At 39.4% G+C, this 22,464-nt stretch overlaps 1 protein-coding gene and 1 long non-coding RNA gene across 2 annotated transcripts in view; one reads left to right on the plus strand and one right to left on the minus strand.

The window, feature by feature from the left end:
* Positions 1–387: 387 nt before the first annotated feature.
* On the minus strand, positions 388–22,306 carry LOC120418438 (cofilin/actin-depolymerizing factor homolog). The gene is made up of 5 exons (XM_039580846.2): positions 22,189–22,306; positions 21,510–21,558; positions 5,336–5,526; positions 5,155–5,260; positions 388–1,397 (listed from the first exon to the last, which is right to left on the minus strand). Exons 2-5 carry the CDS (start codon positions 21,510–21,512, stop codon positions 1,251–1,253), a joined length of 447 nt encoding a protein of 148 aa, XP_039436780.1. The 5' UTR covers positions 21,513–21,558; positions 22,189–22,306; the 3' UTR covers positions 388–1,250.
* LOC128092723 (uncharacterized) overlaps positions 1,404–22,464 on the plus strand; it is a 444,042-nt gene continuing 422,981 nt past the window's right edge. Inside the window, exon 1 of the long non-coding RNA XR_008211957.1 lies at positions 1,404–1,632. This is a non-coding gene — a long non-coding RNA (uncharacterized LOC128092723). The remainder of the gene's footprint in view (positions 1,633–22,464) is intronic.

Genomic DNA, 22,464 nt, shown 5'->3' on the forward strand with positions numbered 1-22,464 from the left:
ATTAGGTGGGACTCAAATCGGGTAGCAAATGGTTTAACTTTCGACATTTTCGAAAAATGAAATTCTTTGAAATTTTCAATAGGATTAAAAAGTTTAATGAACTTCTAGCATTTCTAGGCATGAATCAACAGATAATTATTGATTTTGAAGGTAAACGAGAGCAAAAAATGATAAAAACCCATATTTGCCCCCCGCGGTGGGCTTGTTTCGGTGGCAAATTTGCTACCCTAGCTGTGGGGATGACGGAATTTTTTCAAGGTGGCAAATTTGATCTCGGTATTCATGAGCTGGGTGCAAATTTGATTTGCACCCCAGCGCTGGAGATGCCCTGAAAGATTGTGGTTTACGGTGATATCACACTACGCCAAATGCATCAAACAAGCAACATTCTTTATTAGTATTTTATTGTTTTAATTTAAATTAATCATAACTGTAATACGATTGTTCGTTTGTTTTTAAATTTCAGTATTTCAATCTTTTCTCTTCCTGATGATGACCGCGCACACATACGACACACTGCCGACGACGGCTAGGGGAAGGACACGAAGAACGTGGCAGGTTGAGCAAGGTGGCGGAAAGGTGGACCGCTTCGAGTGGACAAGATAAATGCTCCCGGAGACGTGACGCGCTTTCCCGCCCAAGGTCGCGACACCCGCCCGTTCCCACTTTTGTTCCCGCTCTAACCTTGTCGGCAGTGCGCTCGCTTCTGGCTGGCTGACTGAGTTGCTGTTGCGCACACAAAATTGCGTTTGTTTGCTGTTTCGATTACTTGTTTGACTCGCCCAAGACAACGGAGAAATTACGAAAAAAAAATAAAGGGAAGAGATGGTGTAGGGGTTTGTTGTTCCTGATTGGCAGACACTCGCTTCAATCTCGTTCTCTCGCACTAAATCCATTACAGTTTTTGTGTTGTTTTTTTTTTAGGTTTTCATTGTATCCTTAGTGTTTTTATTTCATCTTAAAGGGTTTCCAGTATTATTCTTTTGCTTTCTAATGGTTGCGTTTTTTTCTTTCTTGCTCGTTCTTCTCTCTCACTTACGTTGTTATTGTGTGTGTGTTTTTTGTTTTTATCAAATGTAATCTTTACTCTCTGAATGCACGTTTACACTTCCTGCAGTTTACTGTTATGTATGTGTTGTTGTAGTAAAGTGTGTATATGTAAGTGTGTGTGTGTGTGTGTGTCTGTATGTTGTGTTGGGCTTGTTGCTGTTGTTGTTTTCAAGTGTGCGTAATCTTAAGTAAGGATAATCTTATTGACGATCAGTGGCGCGCAGCTTCTCCTCGACAGCTTCCCGTGATGCTTCAGAGAGATCGGTAGCCTGAATGTACTTCTGGACGCCGACAAGCGACTTCTTCAGGGCATCGAACGAGCTGGAGTACAACATCTTCTTCTTGACCTAAAAGAAGAAAAGGGAAATAGTTAAGATGAGATAAAGGTTTGACAAGCGCCTAAATTGAACCTACAATAGAGGTCACGCTTCAGGTTATCACACCCAAAAAGCAAAAACTGAAAATTTGGTTTATTGGTCCTTTTCAAAAAAAAACTCCTGATATGTGCACAACGAACAACCTCCCATTCAACCATTCTTCTAACCAGATATTTATACTCTTCTGCATCCAGAAACGATACAGGTACTTGGAACTGAAATCTGTGTTTGGGGAACGCTTGGCTTGACGTGTAGGGTGAGAGGGTATAGGCCCCCAAAACCAAAGCTAAAAATTCGATTCGCCACCTACATTCGAGTAGGAGAACTTTGGTGCAAGGTAACGTTTACGTGTTTGCGCGATAAGTGCAAAGGGGAGTGAAAACTATTTTAAGGCTTTTTAAAAGAAAATTGATTTTTTGGAATAAAATAAAGTCAACAGGAGGTAAGAAATAAAAAGTTCTATCGACTGACTTTTTGATTTTTTTGCCATTGTCATTGAAAATTTTGAGATCCGGATTGAAAACGCGAGAATGAGGTTAGATTGCTTATTTTGAAAATCATTCCAATTATCATTTTTGAAGCAGAGATTTGCTTTTATGGTAGATGTGACTTTAAAAAATATTTGTCCACTTGAATAATCTACATTCTCAATTGATTAGTTAGGTTTTGGTTGATTAAAACATTCCCTTATTTTGAATCAGATAATGAACAGGTTAAATCGGCCATCACAAAAATATTTTCGTTTATATCAATTAAGCTATTTATTTCTTACCTGAAAATGGTATAATTTGCTATTAATGTCGATTTTATGATGAAATAAAACAATTTCAAATTTCAAACCAATTTACTCGCTGTAGGTTATAATGAAAACATCACCCCAAGTTTCAACGCCCTCTAGTGAGGGGTAGTTTTGACGTTTGATTGCCTATAAAGCAACCCTGCTATTCTCGGTATTGGGAAGAATTTTCCGTGAAAAACAATCATAGAAATAGGCCCCCAAAACCAAAGCTAAAAACTCGATTCGCCACCTACATTCGAGTAGGAGAACTTTGGTGCAAGGTTACGTTTACGTTTTTGCACGATAAGTGCAAAGGCGAGTGAAAACTATTTAAAGGTTTTTTAAAAGAAAATTGATCTTTTGGAATAAAATAAAGTTAACAGGAGGTAAGAAATAAAAAGTTCTATCGACTGACTTTTTGATTTTTTTGCCATTGTCATTGAAAATTTTGAGATCCGGATTGAAAACGCGAGAATGAGGTTAGATTGCAAATTTTGAAAATCATTCCAATTACCATTTTTCAAGCAGAGCTTTGCTTTTATGGTAGAAGTGACTTAAAAAAATATTTGTCCACTTGAATAATCTACATTCCCAATTGATTAGTTAGGTTTTGGTTGACTAAAACATTCCATTATTTTGAATCAGATAATGAACAGGTTAAATCGGCAATCACAAAAATATTTTCGTTTATATCAATTAAGCTATTTATTTCTTACCTGAAAATGCTATAATTTGCTATAAATGTCGATTTCATGATGAAATAAAACAATTTCAAACCAACTTACTCGCTGTAGGTTATAATTAAAACATCACCCCAAGTTTCAGCGCCCTCTAGTGGAGGGTAATTTTGACGTTTGATTGCCTATTGGAAGCTCAACATTGCATAACCAACCATGGTGGCAAAATCTGAGCATCGTAGTATATTTTCCAGCCTGATGGTAAGATTGTCAAATTGTATGTATGGGCCGCGATACTCACATTGGTTGGACCGTGGACCCCGCTATTTGGTCGCTTTACCCCTCTGACGCTAAATATAGGGTAAAAGAGCCAGCAAATGTGCAATTGAAAAAAAAGTTTTTTTTTTGTGAAAAATTATTTTGAATTTTGTTTTTGTTGAATAATTTTGAATATGTTTTGTCAAAAAATAAATAACTAGAAAAAATAAAATATTATCCAGCCTTTTGAGGACGAGTCAGTCGTTATTGACATATTTGAGTGTTAAATGCCAATATTCCAAGAAGACAATGTCCAGCTTGTGACGATAAACTACTTTTCCTTTAATTAGAAATCGAATCCAGAATGGAAAGCTATGTTGTTCCGCAAGGGGTCTGAACTCCTATTTACGAGGCGGAAGCGTTACCACATGGCTCGGTCTTAACAAAAAAAAAAAAAATAACTAGACAATAAATAACAATTTCAAATTACAAACCTAAATATTAAATAAACTTATTTTCAAATTTACTCATAAATGGCCTGCATACCCTTTTTTCTGCAACCAGTTTATGAAGCGTTCACCCTATATGGACTGTCAAAAGCGAGGTTCACTCTTTGACAAGCTTGCCACCAGTCTGATATTTTCAAAACTTAAAATGTCGAAAGCTCACCTCTAATTTTTTGGGCAAGGTGAAAAGCATTTATTGATTTTTAATGTTGATTTATATACCTAGTTTTTGCCATTCTATTTTAACAATGTATTTTTATTTAAATTTTCAGCAATAAGATTGATTGGGGCAAAATGCACCGCTGTGATACCCCTTTATAAAAATCAACGGTTTCATCTAGTAGTGGCTAGTGAAAACTGCAGTTTACACACAGTAAAATAACCGGCCCGAAAAATTTTACGGTGCTAAAATTGTGACAGCTCTTTCGTTTCCCGATTAATTTCCTTTACCCTTTGTGTTGAACTACGAAGATTCGGTCCACATTTTTGGTGATGGCAAGTACCAGTGATTGCCAAATATGCTCGACCAAGTTGAAAAAGCAAGAACGGCAGGACCACCATCAGTTGGTTGTAATCAAGAAGATGCCATCGTTCCTGTCCCAGATGCTCTTTCAGCAGCTAGAATTTACCGTCCGTCAATACCAGGTTTGCTGCCGGATGTTCAGCTGATCAAGTCTAGAAGTCTCAGAAGAATTGCGAATCAAGTGGCATTTGGTGATACGTTTGAATACAGCTTGAGCTGTAGAATCCTAATTTGGTGAGGAATGATTTCCTTTACATTAATCAATTATGAATACAACATTATATTCTATTGATCAAATGATATATCCCTATAACACTTCCCTTTCTCCTAAACCCAATTTCCAAAGGAAAATATCTCTATTCGATTATTCAAATTATCTGTAGAAACCTTTGCATAAACAAATCTCAGGATACTCGTGGTTCCCGATAATTGCGTACGAACTGTATTATTATCGTTCATGGAAATTCCAAATACCTAAAATGCATACAGGGTCATAAACTTCAAGTACCTAAAATGCATACAAAATTGCACTTCTCAAACACAGATGTGAATTTCAAGTACAGTCCGGAGATCTTCCGAAAAAAAATCGCTTCGAATTATCGAATAGGCATTTTTTTCGTAAGCAATTTTGCTCTAAAAAAATGTTAATCGGTGAAGAAGCAACCGTAGGATTGTAATTAGATGTAGGAGGTTACGACTTATATGCCACAAATAAATTAGTTCATTCGTTGTCTAACCCTCGAACCTAGCCTTTACTAGCAGAGCTTTTTCTACCAGAATCCTGCTAGAACGGTGTTTGTCTAGAACGTTGTTTGCCAGAAGATCAAATGCCAAAAAGCTCTAAAAACCGATTTTTTATATGCCAGAAAATCAATCGCCAGAAAATTATGCTTCCCAGTAAAACCACGAGTGCCTTTGCTTGTAAGTATACCCACCAGCAGCAATCGCTGTAACCTTAGTCATTTTTATACAGCCAACCACTTACCTTGGCGGTATCTGGACACCAGGACATCAGGAACAGCTTCTGCTTCTTGGAACTCTCCGAGGTGCCTTGGCACTGGTGCATGTACTCAAAGTCGAACAGTCCATATCTAAAAAGGTAAACGGAGCCCACCGTCAGAACCCACCACTTGCACTTCATGTGGCTAGTAGTAGCAGGTACTTACCGGCACTCGCCCGGTCCACCCTTCTGGATGTCCTCGAGGAAGGAGTCGTACTCGGCGTTGCGGTCGCCGATCACCTCCACGTCGATCTGCTTCTCGTCGCGGATGTAGAATATGACGTAGCGATGCTTTTTGTCTTTTTTGATCTCCTCGTATGTGGTTTTGCACACGTCGGACACGGTCACTCCGGAGGCCTGGAAGGAACATAGAGAGAGAATAAGAGGTTAGTAGCGCGGTTACAGATTCGCTCGCCGGTACGGTAATTTGGACTTCTATTTAGGAGCGCGGTTTCGCTTCAACACACACACAATCCCCGCCGCTCGCTCGCAGGCGTACTATTACTCTGGTTGGGCAGCGCTAAAAATATCTCTTTTTACAGCATGTTTTCCGAGTGCGGTTCCACAAAGCCGTGTCGTTGGAACTCGCGGCGCGGATTATCGACCATTTTAGAACAGGTTTTCCGGCGCGAGCAGACTTTTCACTTGACTGACACAAGTGGGCGAATTGCTAGAGACTGGATCAGGTCTCAAAAAAAGTGAGCGTAAACACAGAGTTACAAAGTACTACAAAGTATACGTTGACTACGCGTCGCGGAGGTCTCGCGATGTAACCGATCAGCCCACATGTCAGTTAATTCTGGCAGTGCTCAAAGTACTCGGGGCCGATGAACCATTCCGCAGAAAGGAACACGTGTTCCCGTCAGTTTTAACCTCAAACTTGAAATGCCGGTGCATTGTGGGAGAAGAAGCCACAGCCGAAGCACACATCAAGTGGAATCCAATCATTATCGTCATTTTCGACGAAACGGTTGGTTAAGCACCAACCTCTCTTGCAGACCCCATTGAAAGTGCGTTACGCTCAATTAGCCGCATGGCTACTGAATGGGAAATGTGTGTGACTTTAAGATTAAGATTAGTTCTGGTAGAACGGGTTTGCCCAGAAGCGATGGAGTTGGTGCAAACTACAGTTGCACTGCTGCACCTGGCCAGCCGGATACCCTTTAGATGTAAAATAAAAATTATATATTGCACTGCATTCAACCTACATCATTTTATGAAACTACAAACTAAAGCGTTTGGTACGGTATGTCCACGCATCCTTCCAGCCCTGTAGATTTTGTGAAATGTGATCTATTCACAGAATATCTGCAGCAAACACAACGCAGTAAGACTGGCCACTTAAATTGATGTACTTTTAGGAAATTCGCAATTCGCAATTTTCAGTGTAAGAACGGGCCTTGACCGATCTTATGCACCAGGTTCCCGACGAACACGCACTGCCCTTACACCTACATCTCACCCTTGCTCTGAGTCAGTACGAGCAACACGCTAGAACACGCTTTGAGTGTTCGTGCCAGGCATGCACACCTTCTTTTCCGGTTACGCATTTTAACTCGGCCGGGGGTGGTACATTACGTAGGGTTTGATGTAAGTATAAGCGCCTAACCATTTATAGTGTGCCTATCAACTTTCATAAAGCAAAAACTGTTATATTTTTAGTTTGAATTCAAAAACTAATTGTTAGTTACTGTGTATTGTTTTCTCCTGAAATCTTCCCTATTGTTGAGTCGTGTTTATCTGTTGCTATTTCTTTTGTCGCGGTGTTTTGTTACAATATTTTGGTCCTAAGCATTTTATAAAAGTTTTTCAAAAGTACAATAGTAATATTTGCGTTAATCCTTTAATCATTTCATAAATTGAGTCAGGGCTCGAACCTCACTTGCTTAAGAAAAAGGTGAAGTTTCAAAACAATGGACAGTGAAAGAAATATACTATGTAAAGAATCAATAGTAAAAGAAAGATAGTAATTTATGAAGAAGATAAAGAAATTAACAATAGTTAATAAATAGAGGTAACAAACATGCTTAGATTGTATTGAGGGCAATTTACAGGGAAGATGAAAAATAATTGAAATAGATAAATAAAAAAAAGGCACATGATAAACAAAATTGACATCGCTGCCAAATTAAGGGAAAGCAGACAGTTTGTTGCAGCAGCATCAACTAGTAAAATAGAGTGAAAAAGCGTTGAGAAATAAGAGAATCAAATAAGTAAAATCGAAATCAAATGAAGGATAGTAAACAAAAGCCGTTTAAGAAAATTAGTGAAACAAAATAAACAGATGATAGATGGTAGCTGGAAATGGAAAGGAGGGAGGAAACCCCGTTCTGCAACGTTCAGGTACATCCACAGCAGTTGACTCAACATACTGCGAATCAAAACAATACCGTCTACAATCACAAATTACTTCCCTTTCCCACATTGTCGCGCCCCTTTCTTTTAGCCGTCTCGACTCTGACCCTCGCTGGTCAAAGGTTTACGATCCGTTTCCACAGGCCACCAGCTAGGTCATCATGAAAACCAAGCCAACGTGGAGGTAAGAAAATAGGACACTTGCAAGGAACCAGAGCTATACTGTCCTGATCAAGAAAGATCTAACAGGACTACGGACGTAGTCAGTGACGCTCCTTCCAGGATGTTCCTCGCCTGAGCGTCAACTGAAGAGATATCATCAGAATCATTCGCACTTGGCCTGCAAATTGATGTACTTTTAGGAAATATTAATAAAGTGCCAAGTTTAAGTTTAGTTTAAAATTTCATAAAAAACATCTTTTAAAATTTATTTTAAAAAAATATGTAAAATAGTCTACACATTAAAAAACATAACATCTGGAAATGAGTACATTTTTTTGACAGAAAGAATGTGTAAAAAAAATTCTGGTTTTATTCCACATTTTCATCATAAACATTAAATCACAAGATGTAATATTCCACCATCCCATTTTACATCTTCCTAATTTAACCCTCCAACGCCCATGGTTACTCCAAAGCACCATCAATTTTTAACTTCAAAATGAAATATCTCGACGACCAGGCAGTTTTCAAACTTGATTCAACCTGCACTGCTTTATGAAGAATGTTATTTGTCAGCTATTAAAATTTCATCCATTTGGTCAATTCAGTGTCTTGTAATAATGTGAAACGTAAAAAATCTCGATTTTGCTCTGGGCGGGGGTTAAGGAACTATTAGACTATGGCAAACAAACAAATAAACTTGCTCTTTTGTGTATAGTTTAATAGTGAAGAGCAGAAACTTTCATAAACGTTTCATCGAGATTTAACAAAATAGCTTCCGCGTGGTTTATGGATGGCCTATTAAGAAGATATTAGACTACGGCAAACAAACTAACTCGCAATTTTTCGTGTAGAATTTTTTTTGAATGGGTCCTATACTGCCGATGTTCGCATAAATGTCCTATATGCACAAACAGCAAGCAGAGAAAAACTAATTTGAAGTTTGTCCCATACATAAGGCTACGTATTAAGTTTTCGCGAAAAAACTGGATTTTCTCCTGAAACTGCATTAATAACTCAAGAACGACGAAAATTTATATGGGACACTTATGCGATCAGGGCAGTATGAACATAATATGAAACACAATAGCTTACAGGCTTATACTGCCGTTCTACGCATAATTGCCCCATGTCATTTTTGGACGATTCCGACTTTTATCATTTTAAGCTTAGATTTACGTATACTTTCAGAAAAAAAAACACATAAAATCTAATACTTTGTTCAGAAAATCATTGAAAACAACACCAAGTCTGTTTGTCCCATCGTTGAACTTCTACGCATAATTGTCCCAACAATTATTTTCTATCACGAAATCATGAGATTACGAAGCATTTCATCTTGCTTACCTGTTTAAACCTGCAAGAGAATTACAAATAAGGGTGATAAAATGTTAACCGGGGTAATTAGGGACATATAGGGTGAATAGGGACCTACGGGACAATTATGCGTAGAAACACAGAAATCGATCGAAAAATTTCAATCGCGTTTATCTCAGGTGCCCTTTTTCGAACATGGGACAATTATGCGTAGAACGGCAGTATATACCTTTATAACAGGCCTGCCCAACGTCCGGCCCGCGGGCCGGATCCGGCCCGTGAAGCCATTTCATCCGGCCCGCGACCGCTTTTCAAAAATGTTCTATGACCGGCCCTGTTCATGGAGTGTTCATGAAATATTCAATAAATAAACTGAGTGTTTAAATTAAAAAATAAGCATGAGATTAAATATTCACGCAAGCAAAAATTTAACGAGAAAAATTTTGGTTTTTTATTTGTTTTTTTTTTTGCTATAAAATGTTACTAATTCAACGTATTATTTGGATTTTGCCTTTGTATTTTCAAAGATTTTTGTTTCAAAATCTAACATTCTTCATGTTTGAATTTAATTCTTATCATTTCTATATTGATGACTTCAGAATTAATCAATTAACTGAAAAATGGCTTAAAAAAATAAAATTATCCATTTCGTGAGAAAAACTGAAGTTTTTCTTTTTTTAGGAACTTGATTAAAATTGATTTTAAAATTCAAATATCGTTTTTTTCAGAACATCTTTTCAGTGATAAACTCGTGTTTGAAAAAAAAAAGCTTTTTAAAAGCAAATTATTAAGACCGAAGAAAAAATAGCTGCAAATATTTTTAAAATATTGAAATTTTAAAATGAGTCAATAAATCTGGGAGCATAAAATATATGACACGTTCTTCAGTATATTTTTCATAAACTTCGATAGTTTAAAGAAGTTCAATGAACTAAACATGAAAACTACTCAATATATATTTTTCTACACGTTTTAAAATTTGTTTGTTTAAAATCTTTTAAAATGTTTTATAAAATATATTACAATAAAGGTGAACAACAACGCAAAAACTTTTTTTTTGTTTCATTACGCTTGGATCCAAATTATTTGGATCCAAATTTCGTTAAGATAGTTTTTGTCAAGCCTCATTGATTTCTTCTATACATGGTTGTGTTGGCAATCAAGCTTTCAAAAAAAAACTTGCAACGACCAGTTACATTTGAATGTTTTTGCATTTTTTTTTTTACTAATTTTTAAATTAATTATATCAAGGTATTGAATAACAATCTACAAAACCAATAACAATAAATGAAAAAAAAAAAACTAAATGAAAATAAAAGAAATGAACACATTTTTCAATGTTTTGATTCTTATTTTCAACACTAGTTTATTCATTTGATTACATGAAAAGAACCTATAAGAATAATTTTATGAAAAAAATGTTTACTTTTTCAATTTTTTATCAAACATTGGTTCCGGCCCGTCACTGCTTCAGAAAAATCAGATCTGGCCCGCAGGGCCAAAAGGTTGGGCACCCCTGCTTTAAAAAAACTATAGAAATTTATGCTGGCTGACGTTTCTACAAACAAACAAAGCAGGAAAGCTGACAAAAAGTTTGTTTGCGAGTATGTTTGTTTGTTTGTCATAGTCTAATAACTCCTTTACATTAGTTTCTGAAGTAGGTATTATACTTCGGCAAATAAACTTGTACTTGTTGACAGATTGACTGCTTTGTTTGTTTGCAGAAACGTCAGCCTGCATACACGAAAAATTGCAAGTTTGTTTGCCGTAGTCTAACATCTCCTGAAGAGGCCATCCATAAACCATGCGAAAGCTATTTTATAAAATCTAGATGAAACTTTTATGAAAATTTCCGATCTTTACTATTAAACTATTTTTGAAATTGAATAATCTAGCCCAACATTTGAAAAAGTCAAAAATAAGTTTTTTTAATTAAAAAAAGTAAAAAATGTGATTAAATGACACTGAGAAAAAAATCATTTTTCACAACATTTAATTTTTAAAAAGCCTTATTTGAACAAGGTGAAAAATATTTAAAAAAAACATATTTTTTGCAGGTTTGCTTTTCCTAATAAATTTTCTTTTTTTATGGGATTTAGTTTAGGCCGTTGCAACTATTTTTCAAAGTTTATGTCGCCCCTCCCTTCAAAATCGGTCCGAAAAATCAGAAGGGAAAAACACTTTTTTTTCAAAAGACTTGAACATTTTAATGAAAATAGAAGTCTAAGTGGCTGAAAACAATTTTAAATGCATTTTCCTGTTTTTAAAATCATATTTAGCATGTCTGGGATCGATCAAAAATATTTTCATTTTTTGTAAAATTCCAGTGTACAGAGACTTTGACCAGAGTCGAGGGATATAAACTTCAAAAAATATTTGCAAGGGCCTTCGTAAAAAACATCGAGAAATTTTCCGTGCACTTATTTTTATTTAAAAAGTCCTAATCATGACCAACAACTTTGCCGAAGACATCCATCGACTTGAAAATGTATTCTCAAGATACAGATTTACGAATATTTAGATGCCCATTTTGTATGACCAACCCACAAAATTGTATGGAGGCATGTGTGGAAAAACTTATACAAGACTTATGTAGGAACAAATTTCATTCAAATAAAAAAAAATCAAAACTAAAAATCTCACTCCTGAGTGAAATTTACTCAAATCTGACAAATGTTTCCTTTACTCATTTCTGAGTAGGAAATTTTTTTTTCAACTTTTCTGGTGGTTTATCCATAAATTACGTGGACATTGGTTCTCAATATGATTTTGTTTATTCACATTGAACAGCTTAGGCATATTTCGAGTTTTTTTCTTCTTAAAATATTTACAAAAATGCCAAACGTACCAATTTCTAAACGAACCAAACTCTACATGAGGAGTTCGGACTCGTCAGATCGCCATCATCGCGTTAGGCCGAAAATAGATCCCCCAACAGAAGGTTAAGTTCTGTGTTTTTCATCTCAACACACAGTGTCGCTTTTGTTGTACGCCTTTCTGTGAGCAAATACCGGCCGGCAAGCGGACTTTTCCTCATTCTTTGGGCCTTTCGCCGTTTTCGAGATCGACAGTTGGGTCGGGTCATAAATCGACTCGACTGTCACGTTAGGATCGAGAGTTCGTGCTTGTTGAACGAATCAATTGAAATGACGCGTTGAGGTTTGGCGCCCTCAGACAACCTGGCGGATGTCTCAATCCCGAACGCGCGAGAGTTGTGAGTAGGAGAAGGTCAATACCTTAAACGTCGCGACGTCGACTTCGTCGACAAACAGGTTCTGCCTCAGCTCGCGGGATCATTTCCAAACTTAGTCACCACCGGTCTCTAGAATGAGGGCGCGTGACAAAGTCGCGGACAATTTTGGGTAAACCGCAGTCATGCGATGAGTAATGCAGCTGGTTTTTTTGTTTTTCGAAAAACATCCAAGTCACGGCTATCAATAGAAAGAGCACTCGAGTTTTAATCACTGGCGGTGAGTAACACAAGGTCGTGTTGATCGATGTCCTCAAGACCGTGACAAGTAGGTATCCCAGCATTTGTGTGTTGGTGGAGCCTTTTGTCTTAACCGCTGAAGGTTCAACGCCAAATTTGGCCATAAGCCGAATCGAGAGAGGTCCAAAGCTACACCTACATCGGTCTTGGACCGTAACCGGTGCGTGCCGACCATATGTCGAGTTAGGTTTTGTTTGTTGGCGATTGTTTTTAATCTCAATATCGCAGAGTCCACCATCGCCAACACACATCCATGAATGAGTGCGATTATAGCCAAAACGCCGCAAACGGCGGTCACCACTACCGATGAAGACCGGCGCTCTGTGTTGGTGTTGCACGGTCAACCGTGTAGCACAACCCCCCATCATTGCAATCCGTACGTGCAGCTCGTATACACGTACTTGCCCACTAGTACAACCAACAAACGATTCCCTTCTCTCTCTGAGCCATGAATCATCGCGGTGGCGCGCGGTTTCGCGGATCACTTCCCGTCACGGAGCAGCCACTTCTTCATAGACCGACGATGCCCGCGATAGCGCGCTTGAACAGGTCTTCCGGTCTACCGGGCTTCCGTTACTTCATTTCATTTTTCTCGCTCTGAGGAAGTCATGTACGACATGGCAGGAATGCCAAAATCGACGTTCTTTTGAACACCGAAGACACAGTGCCGCATTCCTAGAAGAGAACTCCGGAGGGGGTTCATTGAACTCCCCCCTCCTCGTCATGTTGTTTTTTGTCGGTCTAGAGCACATCCCCGAAATCCGCCCAAGGATGGAGGGATGAACAACCGCACCCTCTTTTGAAGACTACACACCAGCAGAGAGAGAGAAAGCGAATCGAACCATGCGCAAAATGACCTTGCCGACGACGACAAAAGTGTCATTACGCTCCGTCGTAGGATGTCTAGCCGGCGAGATGTGCCAATGACCGTGGCGAGAAGTGGCACACGCAGCGATATAAACTGGAAAATTGGTACGATTTTGTTCTTGGAAGCGCGTTAGTCATCGGAATTACTGAGCTTCCTATCAGTGCGAACGCAAAAGTTTGCTGTCTGGTTGCCCTTGCAGTTGACGCACTTTACGCTGGCAAACTATTCTTTTCCCATGTGGTTCGAATCCGTCTCCTGTCGCGTCGATAATAAATGGTATTTTTGGTGACCCAAAACCGTCACCAGAAAATAACCATTAACGTGTCGTTTCCAATTAACTTGACTTGGGTATTTTTTCGACCTAAATACTAAGCTCTTGCGGTAGAGACACATTTCACGCCGGGTTAGGCTGACCGTAAATTTCGCACAATGGACGCTGCTGCGGTGAAGTTCTCCACGCGCTTCGCCGCGTAGGACGCGTTACCAAGGTGAACGGCATTGCTTCTTAAATTAATCGAATGTGTAATGAGATCGTCGTTGATGACTTTGCAATTTTGCGGTTCTGATGCCATTCCAAAGTGTTATTACGGATCGATGACGTCACGCGTCATTGTGTGTACGTTGTGTCGAATCAGTGTTTACATTTCACTGCAATAATCGTGACAGCTGCTCCCCGGGGCCATAAAATGGTGCCGTCATCGCAAACCGACTACCATTCATTATCTTCCATTTTGTGGAGGAAAACGCAATACATACTCTATTCTCCGTCTATTTCTGGGCACCGCCGCCATCGTGTACTATAAGCACGTGTTCTATATTTATCCCTCCACCTTTCCCTACTCCCCATGACGATGGAATCGTCATAGTAGGTAAATCCGCAATTTATGGCGCGACCTGTCGTCGCGACTGTTCGTGCCACGAAACCATTCACGAATGTGTTGTAGTTGGAGGTAATACAATCGTCGATATCGAGAGAAAGAAGAAACCTGTTAATATCGCTTGGGTAATAACTATTTGTTTTCGTTCCTGGAGGTTCGTCGTAACGACCGCCGCGGCACGGAATATTGGAAGAACTTGTCGGAAAATTTGCTCGACCTCATCGTCATGAAGCTTCTATTTGCCTCGTTCATGTAGCTTCTATTTGCCTCGTTGAGTTATACTTCGAAAGAGGAGAATGCCTAACGGCCGAACAATAAATGGCAGAATCAATCGGCAGAAAAATGAAAGGCAGAATTTCAACTAGCAGAAAATTATTCGGCGGAATTTCAAAAGTGCAGAATAAGTCAAGCAATATCTATAGGCAGAAAATTCAACAGTCGAAAGGCAGACATTCAAATCGTCAATCTGCTGAACAAAAACCAGCAGAATATATGAATTGGTACAGTTTTCTGCCAAACAGAGGCAGAATTTTAAATGGCAGAAAAAGTTTTTTGGTAGAATAACAAAGCAGAAATGGTCAAATGGCAGTAGTTACCAATAGACAAAAAACGAATTGAAAGGTAGATTGATTAATCGGAAGAAAAAACAAAAGACTGAAAATACATTCGTCCGAACAACAAATGTCATTTTGACGTTTCAAGAGAAACGCATTCTAATGTTCAAATAACGAAAACTAGAGCACGCAATATGAACAATAACAAATAAGTTTTAATTGGTGGACTGTTCTGTGCATTTTCCCGAAATTGGGCAGTAAACAGAAAAGCGTTTCAGACGGCGATGGCAGAAAGAGTTGTTAAACAGAACTCCAAAATACAGGAATGGTCAGTCGGCAGAATGTATCAATAGGCAAATAGGCAGAAAATTAAGGGGCAGAATGATTAGGCGAAAGAAACATCCAAAGGCAGAAACCACATTCGGCCGAACAACTAAAGGCAGAAAATAAACGGGCAGAACATTGAAACGGTAGACAAATTTTAAGGCAGAAAGTATATTCGAACGAACCAAAAATGTTTACAATTACATTTATCAATTGACTGTAAACTGAAGGGTAGGATTACAAAAGGCAGAAAATTCGAAGGAAGAATGACTAAACGACGGCAGAAAACAGATTCGGTCGAACATGATGGCAGAAAATATGAAGGGCACAAAAAATGAAATGTGCAATAGGCAGAAAATTCAAAGGCAGCATGGTAAAAATCAGGCAAATCTGAGTAGAAAATAAATTCTTTGAAAAACTGAATGACAATGCTTATAAAGAATTATTGAACTGCGAAAGAATACATTCGATCAAAAAAAAAAAAAGGCAGACAAAATCAATCAGCAGAAAACTGAAAGGCAAAAAAGGCAGAGTGATAAACCGCGGCAGAACAATCGAAAAGTAGAAAGTAAATTTGGACGAACAAAAATGGGAGAAATATCAAATGGCAGTAGACTGAAGAGCAGATCTCTAAAAGGCAGACAACTTAAAGGTAGAATGATTAGACGGCAGCAGAAAAAAAATCCTAAAGAAGTTATTAGACTACTATGGCAAACAAACAAACAATCTCGCACTTTTTTGTGTTTGACAAACTCGCAAACTTGTTAGTGGCAAACTCGCAAACAAAGCTAAATGAATGCAGCCTGACGTTTCCGCAAACAAATGCAGGCAATAAACAAAGGAGGCAAACTGTTAAACTGTCAAAAAGTTTGTTTGTTTGCGAGTTTGTTTGTTTGGCGTAGTTTAATATGCCCTTAATGCAGAAAACACACCAGGCTCAACAACTTAGGGCAGAAATGTTTAAACAGCAGTTAACTGAAAAAGAGAAAGGAGCAATAGTCAGAAAATCCAAAGGCAGAATGTAGAACGGCAGAAAACTTTAAAATCAGAAAATATGTTCGGGCTAACCAAAAAAGGCAACACCAATATCAATCGGCAGTACACTGAAAAACAAAAGAAAGAAAATTCAAAGAGAGAAAACAAGTTCGACAGAACAACTAATTACAGATAATTTAAATATCAAACGTCAGTAAACTGAAAGACAAAAAGAAGCAATAGGCAGAAAATACAAAGACAGAATGGTAGAATGGCAGAACAATCTGAAAGCAGAAAGGACAATCGGCCGAACGAAAAATGGCAGTAAACTTATGGGCAGAACTCTAAAAGAGTGGATGATTAAACGGCGGCAGAATTTCTTAAGGGACAAAATGCATTCGGTCGAACAAAATACAACAAAAAAACGATCGGCAGTTAACTGAGGGCAGAACTCCAAAAGTCAGAATATTCAAAGGGAGTATGATTTTGGTGGCAGATGAACATTTAGGCTGAAAATACGTTCGATCCTACAACAAATGTCAGAAAACTGAAAGGCAGAAAAAAACTAAATGTAGAACATATATTCGTTATTTGGCAAGAAACTATTCTTCCAACGAACTTTTCTGCCTGTAGACATATTTTGCCATTTGGTTTTCTACCCTATAAAATAATCTGTCGATCAATTAATTCCGCGGTTTGGTCTGAGGCACTGCATGATTTTCTGCCGATTTATTTCAGGCCATCTTGAAGGAATAGATGTACTAACTGCCTTTCCAATTATTGCTTCTGCTTGTTGTGGTAGAACACACTGAACAATATTCAAGTGAAAGTCCAAAACCCAAAGCCAAAGATAATAACTATCTCGAAGATTTCCCTCAAAAGTCATTCAGCTCCAGTCCGACCTCCTAAATGGCATCTGCTTTCCATCAACAGCCCAACTGCCTCCGGCTTCGTCTCAACGCCAAAGTCTCGCTTTCAATTGCATGGAGGTTTGTCAATGTGCAACACACCACCCCGCTCATCGCCACCACCGTCTTCACGGTTATGGTATTGGAACCAAGTACTGCAAGTACTCTTGCCAGATGCAATACTATAACTGTACTCTCCGCCTGTGTGTTGTTGCCGCTACTCACACCACTACTCTGTCGAAGTTTCTTAAGGCCGGATTCGAACCTTCTTTTTTATCAACCTCGCGGAGCTTATCGATTGCTGCAAGGCCCCCGGATTACTCATGCTCGCGTCAGCTCTCCAATCATGCCAAGTCATGTGATAAGCGCCGATTTCTTTGTCGAAGGCCTGGAAATCAGCGCCATTGGACAACGACGTTTCCTTCCATTTTCGGTAATTTCACTTCCCCCTTTTGGGCTTCAATGTTGTTGGAGCCGGCGTTTTTGGCGGACACCAATACTACTCGCGGATTCGAATGCCGGCCTGCACCAATACATGGCGCGCCGGAACCGGCTACGACCACACGTACGACTCACGCACACAGCGAGGCAAACCTCACTGTGTGAGTCGGTACAGCGACGACGGTGTATGAGTAATTCAATTCACGAAAACGTATCTCTTTTTCTACGTTGACCATATATGGTAATTCCTTACACTGCTGCTGCTGCTGCTGCTGTTACGGCTGTATCTCCGCGCTCTGTAGGTTCCGCAGCAGCTTTCGCAGGACACAACAACCCGTGTGTCAGCAGCAGCGCGGCGCTTTTTGGGGGCCTTCCAAAATAGGCGATTTTCCAGCAGCCGTACCGTTGCCAACGCAGCAAAAATGATAATTACAGGGCGTGCCGGCACCTTCTTCGCCAAATTGTGCAGAATCCAGCTCCAGGTTGCAACACGCGTTGGTTGACGAGAGACACGCAAGTGGGTGGCGGTGGCAGTCGCCTCGTGGAAAACCTTTAGAGGGTAGGGAAAACGTAGCAATGGCCGGATCGTCGCGGGGGTGACTGCTTTCCCGAGGTTCGGAACCTTCGGGAGACCACAGCAGCGATTCGAGAGTGTCACTCTGTTGCACTTGCTGGTAGTGGTGATGCGTTCCTGCCGGTGTGGTGTGTACTTGAGTATTCCAGAGGAGAGGGTTTTTTTGTTGTGCATTGATGAATGCTATCGTTTTCTTGGTACGTTGGTTGAAGGCAATACATGGGGAGAGAAATCCGAGACCTGTGGCGTACTGGAAGTGCGCGTTGGTGCATTCTTCAATGTCATTGTTCTGCACTTGACGTCCCTTATTAGGAATGACTTTGAAGCGAACTGGATTCGGGATTATCTTATCTTGCCTGAATGTTGATAACTTCAGGATAATCGACCTGGTTCATTTGCTTCAAAACAGTATTGATTGTTCAAGCTCGACGGTCTTGATCTGAAGCAAGTTGCTGTTCTAGGAACCATCTCCGTAATTTTGGCAATGCTGAGCAATCAGTCGATGAGAAACATGGTCAATTTGTGACTTCGAGTCAATCGATGATGAGTCATAGGCTGCGTTTGCTGGTACGAGTTGCCTCAAAGAACTTGAGCGTTTAAGTCACCGATGACAATCTTGGTATCGTGTTTTGAACACCGACATGGAGATCGCGTTTTTGAGAGACTTGCAGTTCCACGTTCCAAGTTTCAAATCCTTGATGGACCGACTCCGTCCTCGGTGGTTGTTTCCGCTACCATCTGGAGCTCTCTGCACTTGGGTCTTACGGCGGGTACGTATAACTAACACCAATTTCCTGTCTCGCCGGGGGATCATTTTGCCAGCACTGTTGTTTTTGGGGCCACTCTTTCTTTGGAGTTATACGCTGATACTGGGACTAATAATAAGCAGCTTCTAACCTGGAGTACAGACGCTCGGGATCATACAAGATAGAAATTTAGTGTATTCAGAGTGGATTCGCTAAATCGAATGGAGCAAATCCGAATTCGGTTATTTTTAACGACTGACAGCTGTCAAAAGCTTGAAACCACGTAATCAGACATCCCTCAAACACATTCTAGGAAAGTCATTTAATGTATATCGGAATATTGGCATTTCCGAATACTTATGTTGATTATGTTATCGATATTTATCGTTTTGCTCAAACAAAAATGATATTTAAAAATTTTTGAAACATTTTGGTATGTTCGGAATTTTTTGAAGACAGAGACTAAAAAAATGTACTCTAAAAAATACGTATATTTTCAATAGATCACTCTTAAAGGGAGCGTTCTTTTATTACGTAACGCGAAAAATCGGACTTTTAGACCACCTACCCCCCACCCCCCCTCGTAACAAAATTTCCATACAAATTTTAAAAATTTTGTATGGAGCGTAACACGGCCTCCGAACCCCCTCCCCCCTACTGCGTTACGTAATAAAAGAACGCTCCCAAACACAAAAAAAACTAAACAGCAAAAAATACTGTTTTTTTTTAACACAAAAAAAAGTTTCAACCGACGGGATTCAAACCCAGCACCAACAGTAAAGACTGGCGCCTTTGCCAGCTCGGCCATCAGACCGATGAAAAATGGAAAGGTTGAATGTATATTGCCAAACCGATGGGTGTAATATTACATATATTTTCATAAAATAATGCAAAATTTATTTTACACTCTGGCCTTTTCCAAGCAAGTGGATTTCAACTTTTTTTTTTGCTGTGTATTTTCTGAAAAAAAATTAGCAGATCAACAAACATTTGTCAGTGTTTACAAAAAACCTGATTTTTAAAGCCTTTTTTGTTGGTTTTTTTTCCTAAATTTGTTTTGTGTTTTACGTCTTATTACTACCCTATTTTTTCTTATAATTTTTTGGTTTTATACTGAACATCAAACTCATGTCTTGGTCATTTGTCAGTGTCTACAAAAAAACTTATTTTTAAAGTCTTTTTTCTGGATTTTTTTTCCTAATTTTTTTTTTGCTTTTTACGTCGTATATCGTATTAGGGGAACAGCATCTAATTCCAGCGTGCCTCTAATGTTGGCAGGTCAGAACATTGTCCATCAATTAAAGCTAATTAAAAGCGTTTTCAACTGAAATCGAGTAATAAATAGCTCAATAAGAAGTGAGCAAGTAAGTTTCTATCAAAAGTTTTGCAAAATCAGTTGTTTAAATACTGAAAATCAGCAAATTGGATGGAGTTAGGAGCGAGTGCTTAACCTGCCAAACATACGAGAATTTCCCCTACTACCTATTTTTTCTTATTAAATTTTTGTTTTTATACTGAACATCAAACTCAAAGTCCTTTGCTCGCTCGCAAGATCGACAAGTCGTCAACTCGAAGCAAAAACGCCAGTGCATTAACGCTACGCGTGAATCTTCTGGCTTTTACTCTTATATCGGCAAGGTGCACTATCGATACATTGCTGTAATTTAGGTGACTCATAGACCTCATAGATTAGCATTGAAGATTGTGTACTGTGTTTATATTTTTTTTCTAAAAATAAATATTTTTTTCAAAATGTTGTTTAAGGTGGATTAAATCGGGGTTTTGTACATTTTGTGTGCTCGAGTTTAACATAACATTGAAAAGTCTGTAAAGAATTCAGTAAAGCCTTCAAGATTATTTCTGGAGTTTTTTTTGAAAAGGACCAATAAACCAAATTTTCAGTTTTTGCTTTTTGGGTGTTTTTTAATACCCCTCACTTAAGGCGGTTCTAAAAACACCCAAAAAGCAAAAACTGGAAATTTGGTTTATTGGACCTTTTCAAAAAAAACTCCAGATTTTGCTTGAATAAAAAATCATTCAAAAAAAGTTTCATTGCATTGTTTATCGCAAATAAAAGCAAAATGTCACCAATATCGCAACATCCCTTCCACCTCACTAATCTTATAAATTTCCCCCTCCCACCTTTTTCTACTCTCCCTCACACACACACTCCTCCAGGAGGGTGGCGGCGGTTTTCGCCTACTACCCGTTATCAGTGTTTGTGTGTCTGCGGTGGGCTTTCGAAAGCATGCGACTGTGTGAGTAAACCACACGCACACAGTCACAACGCGAGAGCAAAAAAAAATGCTCCGCTAAGATTTTTCTTCTTTTTTTTTTCCCCGTCGTTGTGTTTTTCTTTTTCCTTACATTTTTTTGTCGATTTTCGCTGCTGCCGGCATGCGGTTTTTCGCACTCGGCGAAAAAATCGAAGGAAAAGCGTTTTTCACCACGGGTTAAAATTATCTCGCGCAGCCAAGACGACGGAATGACGGATGGGACAAATTTTCACACGCACGCGGCGTGGAAATTCGGGAAAATCCACACCGCCGTAGATCGACCGGCTTGCTGCGTTTTAGTATTGTGTGTGTGTGTTGGTTGGTGCCTACGCCCCCACCATGAGGTAGCAGCCAACTTGGATTGTGTGTTTATTGTAGCAGAAAGGCGATCCAAAATTATGACTTATTCCGCAGTTGATTTTTTCTTTTTTGAGGATTAAAAATTTTAAGGAAATAAGAAAAACAAACTTACCATTTTTGCACGAACTGTTACTGAGTTTCACTTAATCAAATATTATAAACTGCAAATACAAGGAGAAAACGGAATTCCAGTTAAGAACACAGCGAAAAGTTTGGCTTCACTCAGTAGAAAAAAAAAACGTTTTTTCGTGAATTTGCTATTTTTTTAGACGTCGAAAAGGTTGAGCTTTTTCTTGCCGAACGCACACATTCACGCACGTGTGTCTGCACACGAAATCGCACAGGAGGGGCGCTGTCTGTCTCTTTTTAACACGATCTTTCTTGCCTCGAAAGGGAGAGGAAAGGGAAATTACAACTCGTAAAAATGTCAATGACAATCAAAATGATTCATAAAATGCAAAATTTCCGATGAAAATTGCTATCAAAACGCCAACTTCTTCAACGTGTACGTGAAAGAGAGACCCTCCCCCACCCCGGCTAGTGTGAGTGCAATTTCCCCTTCACCTTGCTCCCTTCCTCCAGCACCCCGTACACACGCAAACACACACACAGCTAAAGCAAATTTATCCACTCGAGTGTAACGCCAAAAGAAGAAGGAATCTCTTCGACCAACTCGCGACGCACACAGCCACGCACGCACTCAAACTTTTCTTCCTTTTTTTGTCTTCTTCGTCCCACGGGAGCACCGCCGAACTTTACAAGTGAGAGAGAGCGAGAGAAACGACACGCACACTGTGCTACTGCTGCTGCTGGCTGGCTAGCTGGCCTGGATCGTTGTTCCAGAGAGAGAGAAGAGGTCGCACAACTTGCTGCTTCGGCACACGGAAACGGACTGCGGCCGACCGAACGATGCCGGTTGCGAAGAACCCCGAAAGGTTCGGGTTTGAACGATGAGCCCGCCGTAGAGGGTGTCTCGCTCGCGGCGGTCTCGCTCTGACACGAGCCCGCCCGGCCAAGGTGGAGCAAGTGTCAGAGGTGATGAAGATTCAAACGGATATGTTTAAATG

This window comes from Culex pipiens, chromosome 2, assembly GCF_016801865.2.
Source record: "Culex pipiens pallens isolate TS chromosome 2, TS_CPP_V2, whole genome shotgun sequence".
In the NCBI taxonomy this organism is placed as follows: Eukaryota; Metazoa; Arthropoda; class Insecta; order Diptera; family Culicidae; genus Culex; species Culex pipiens.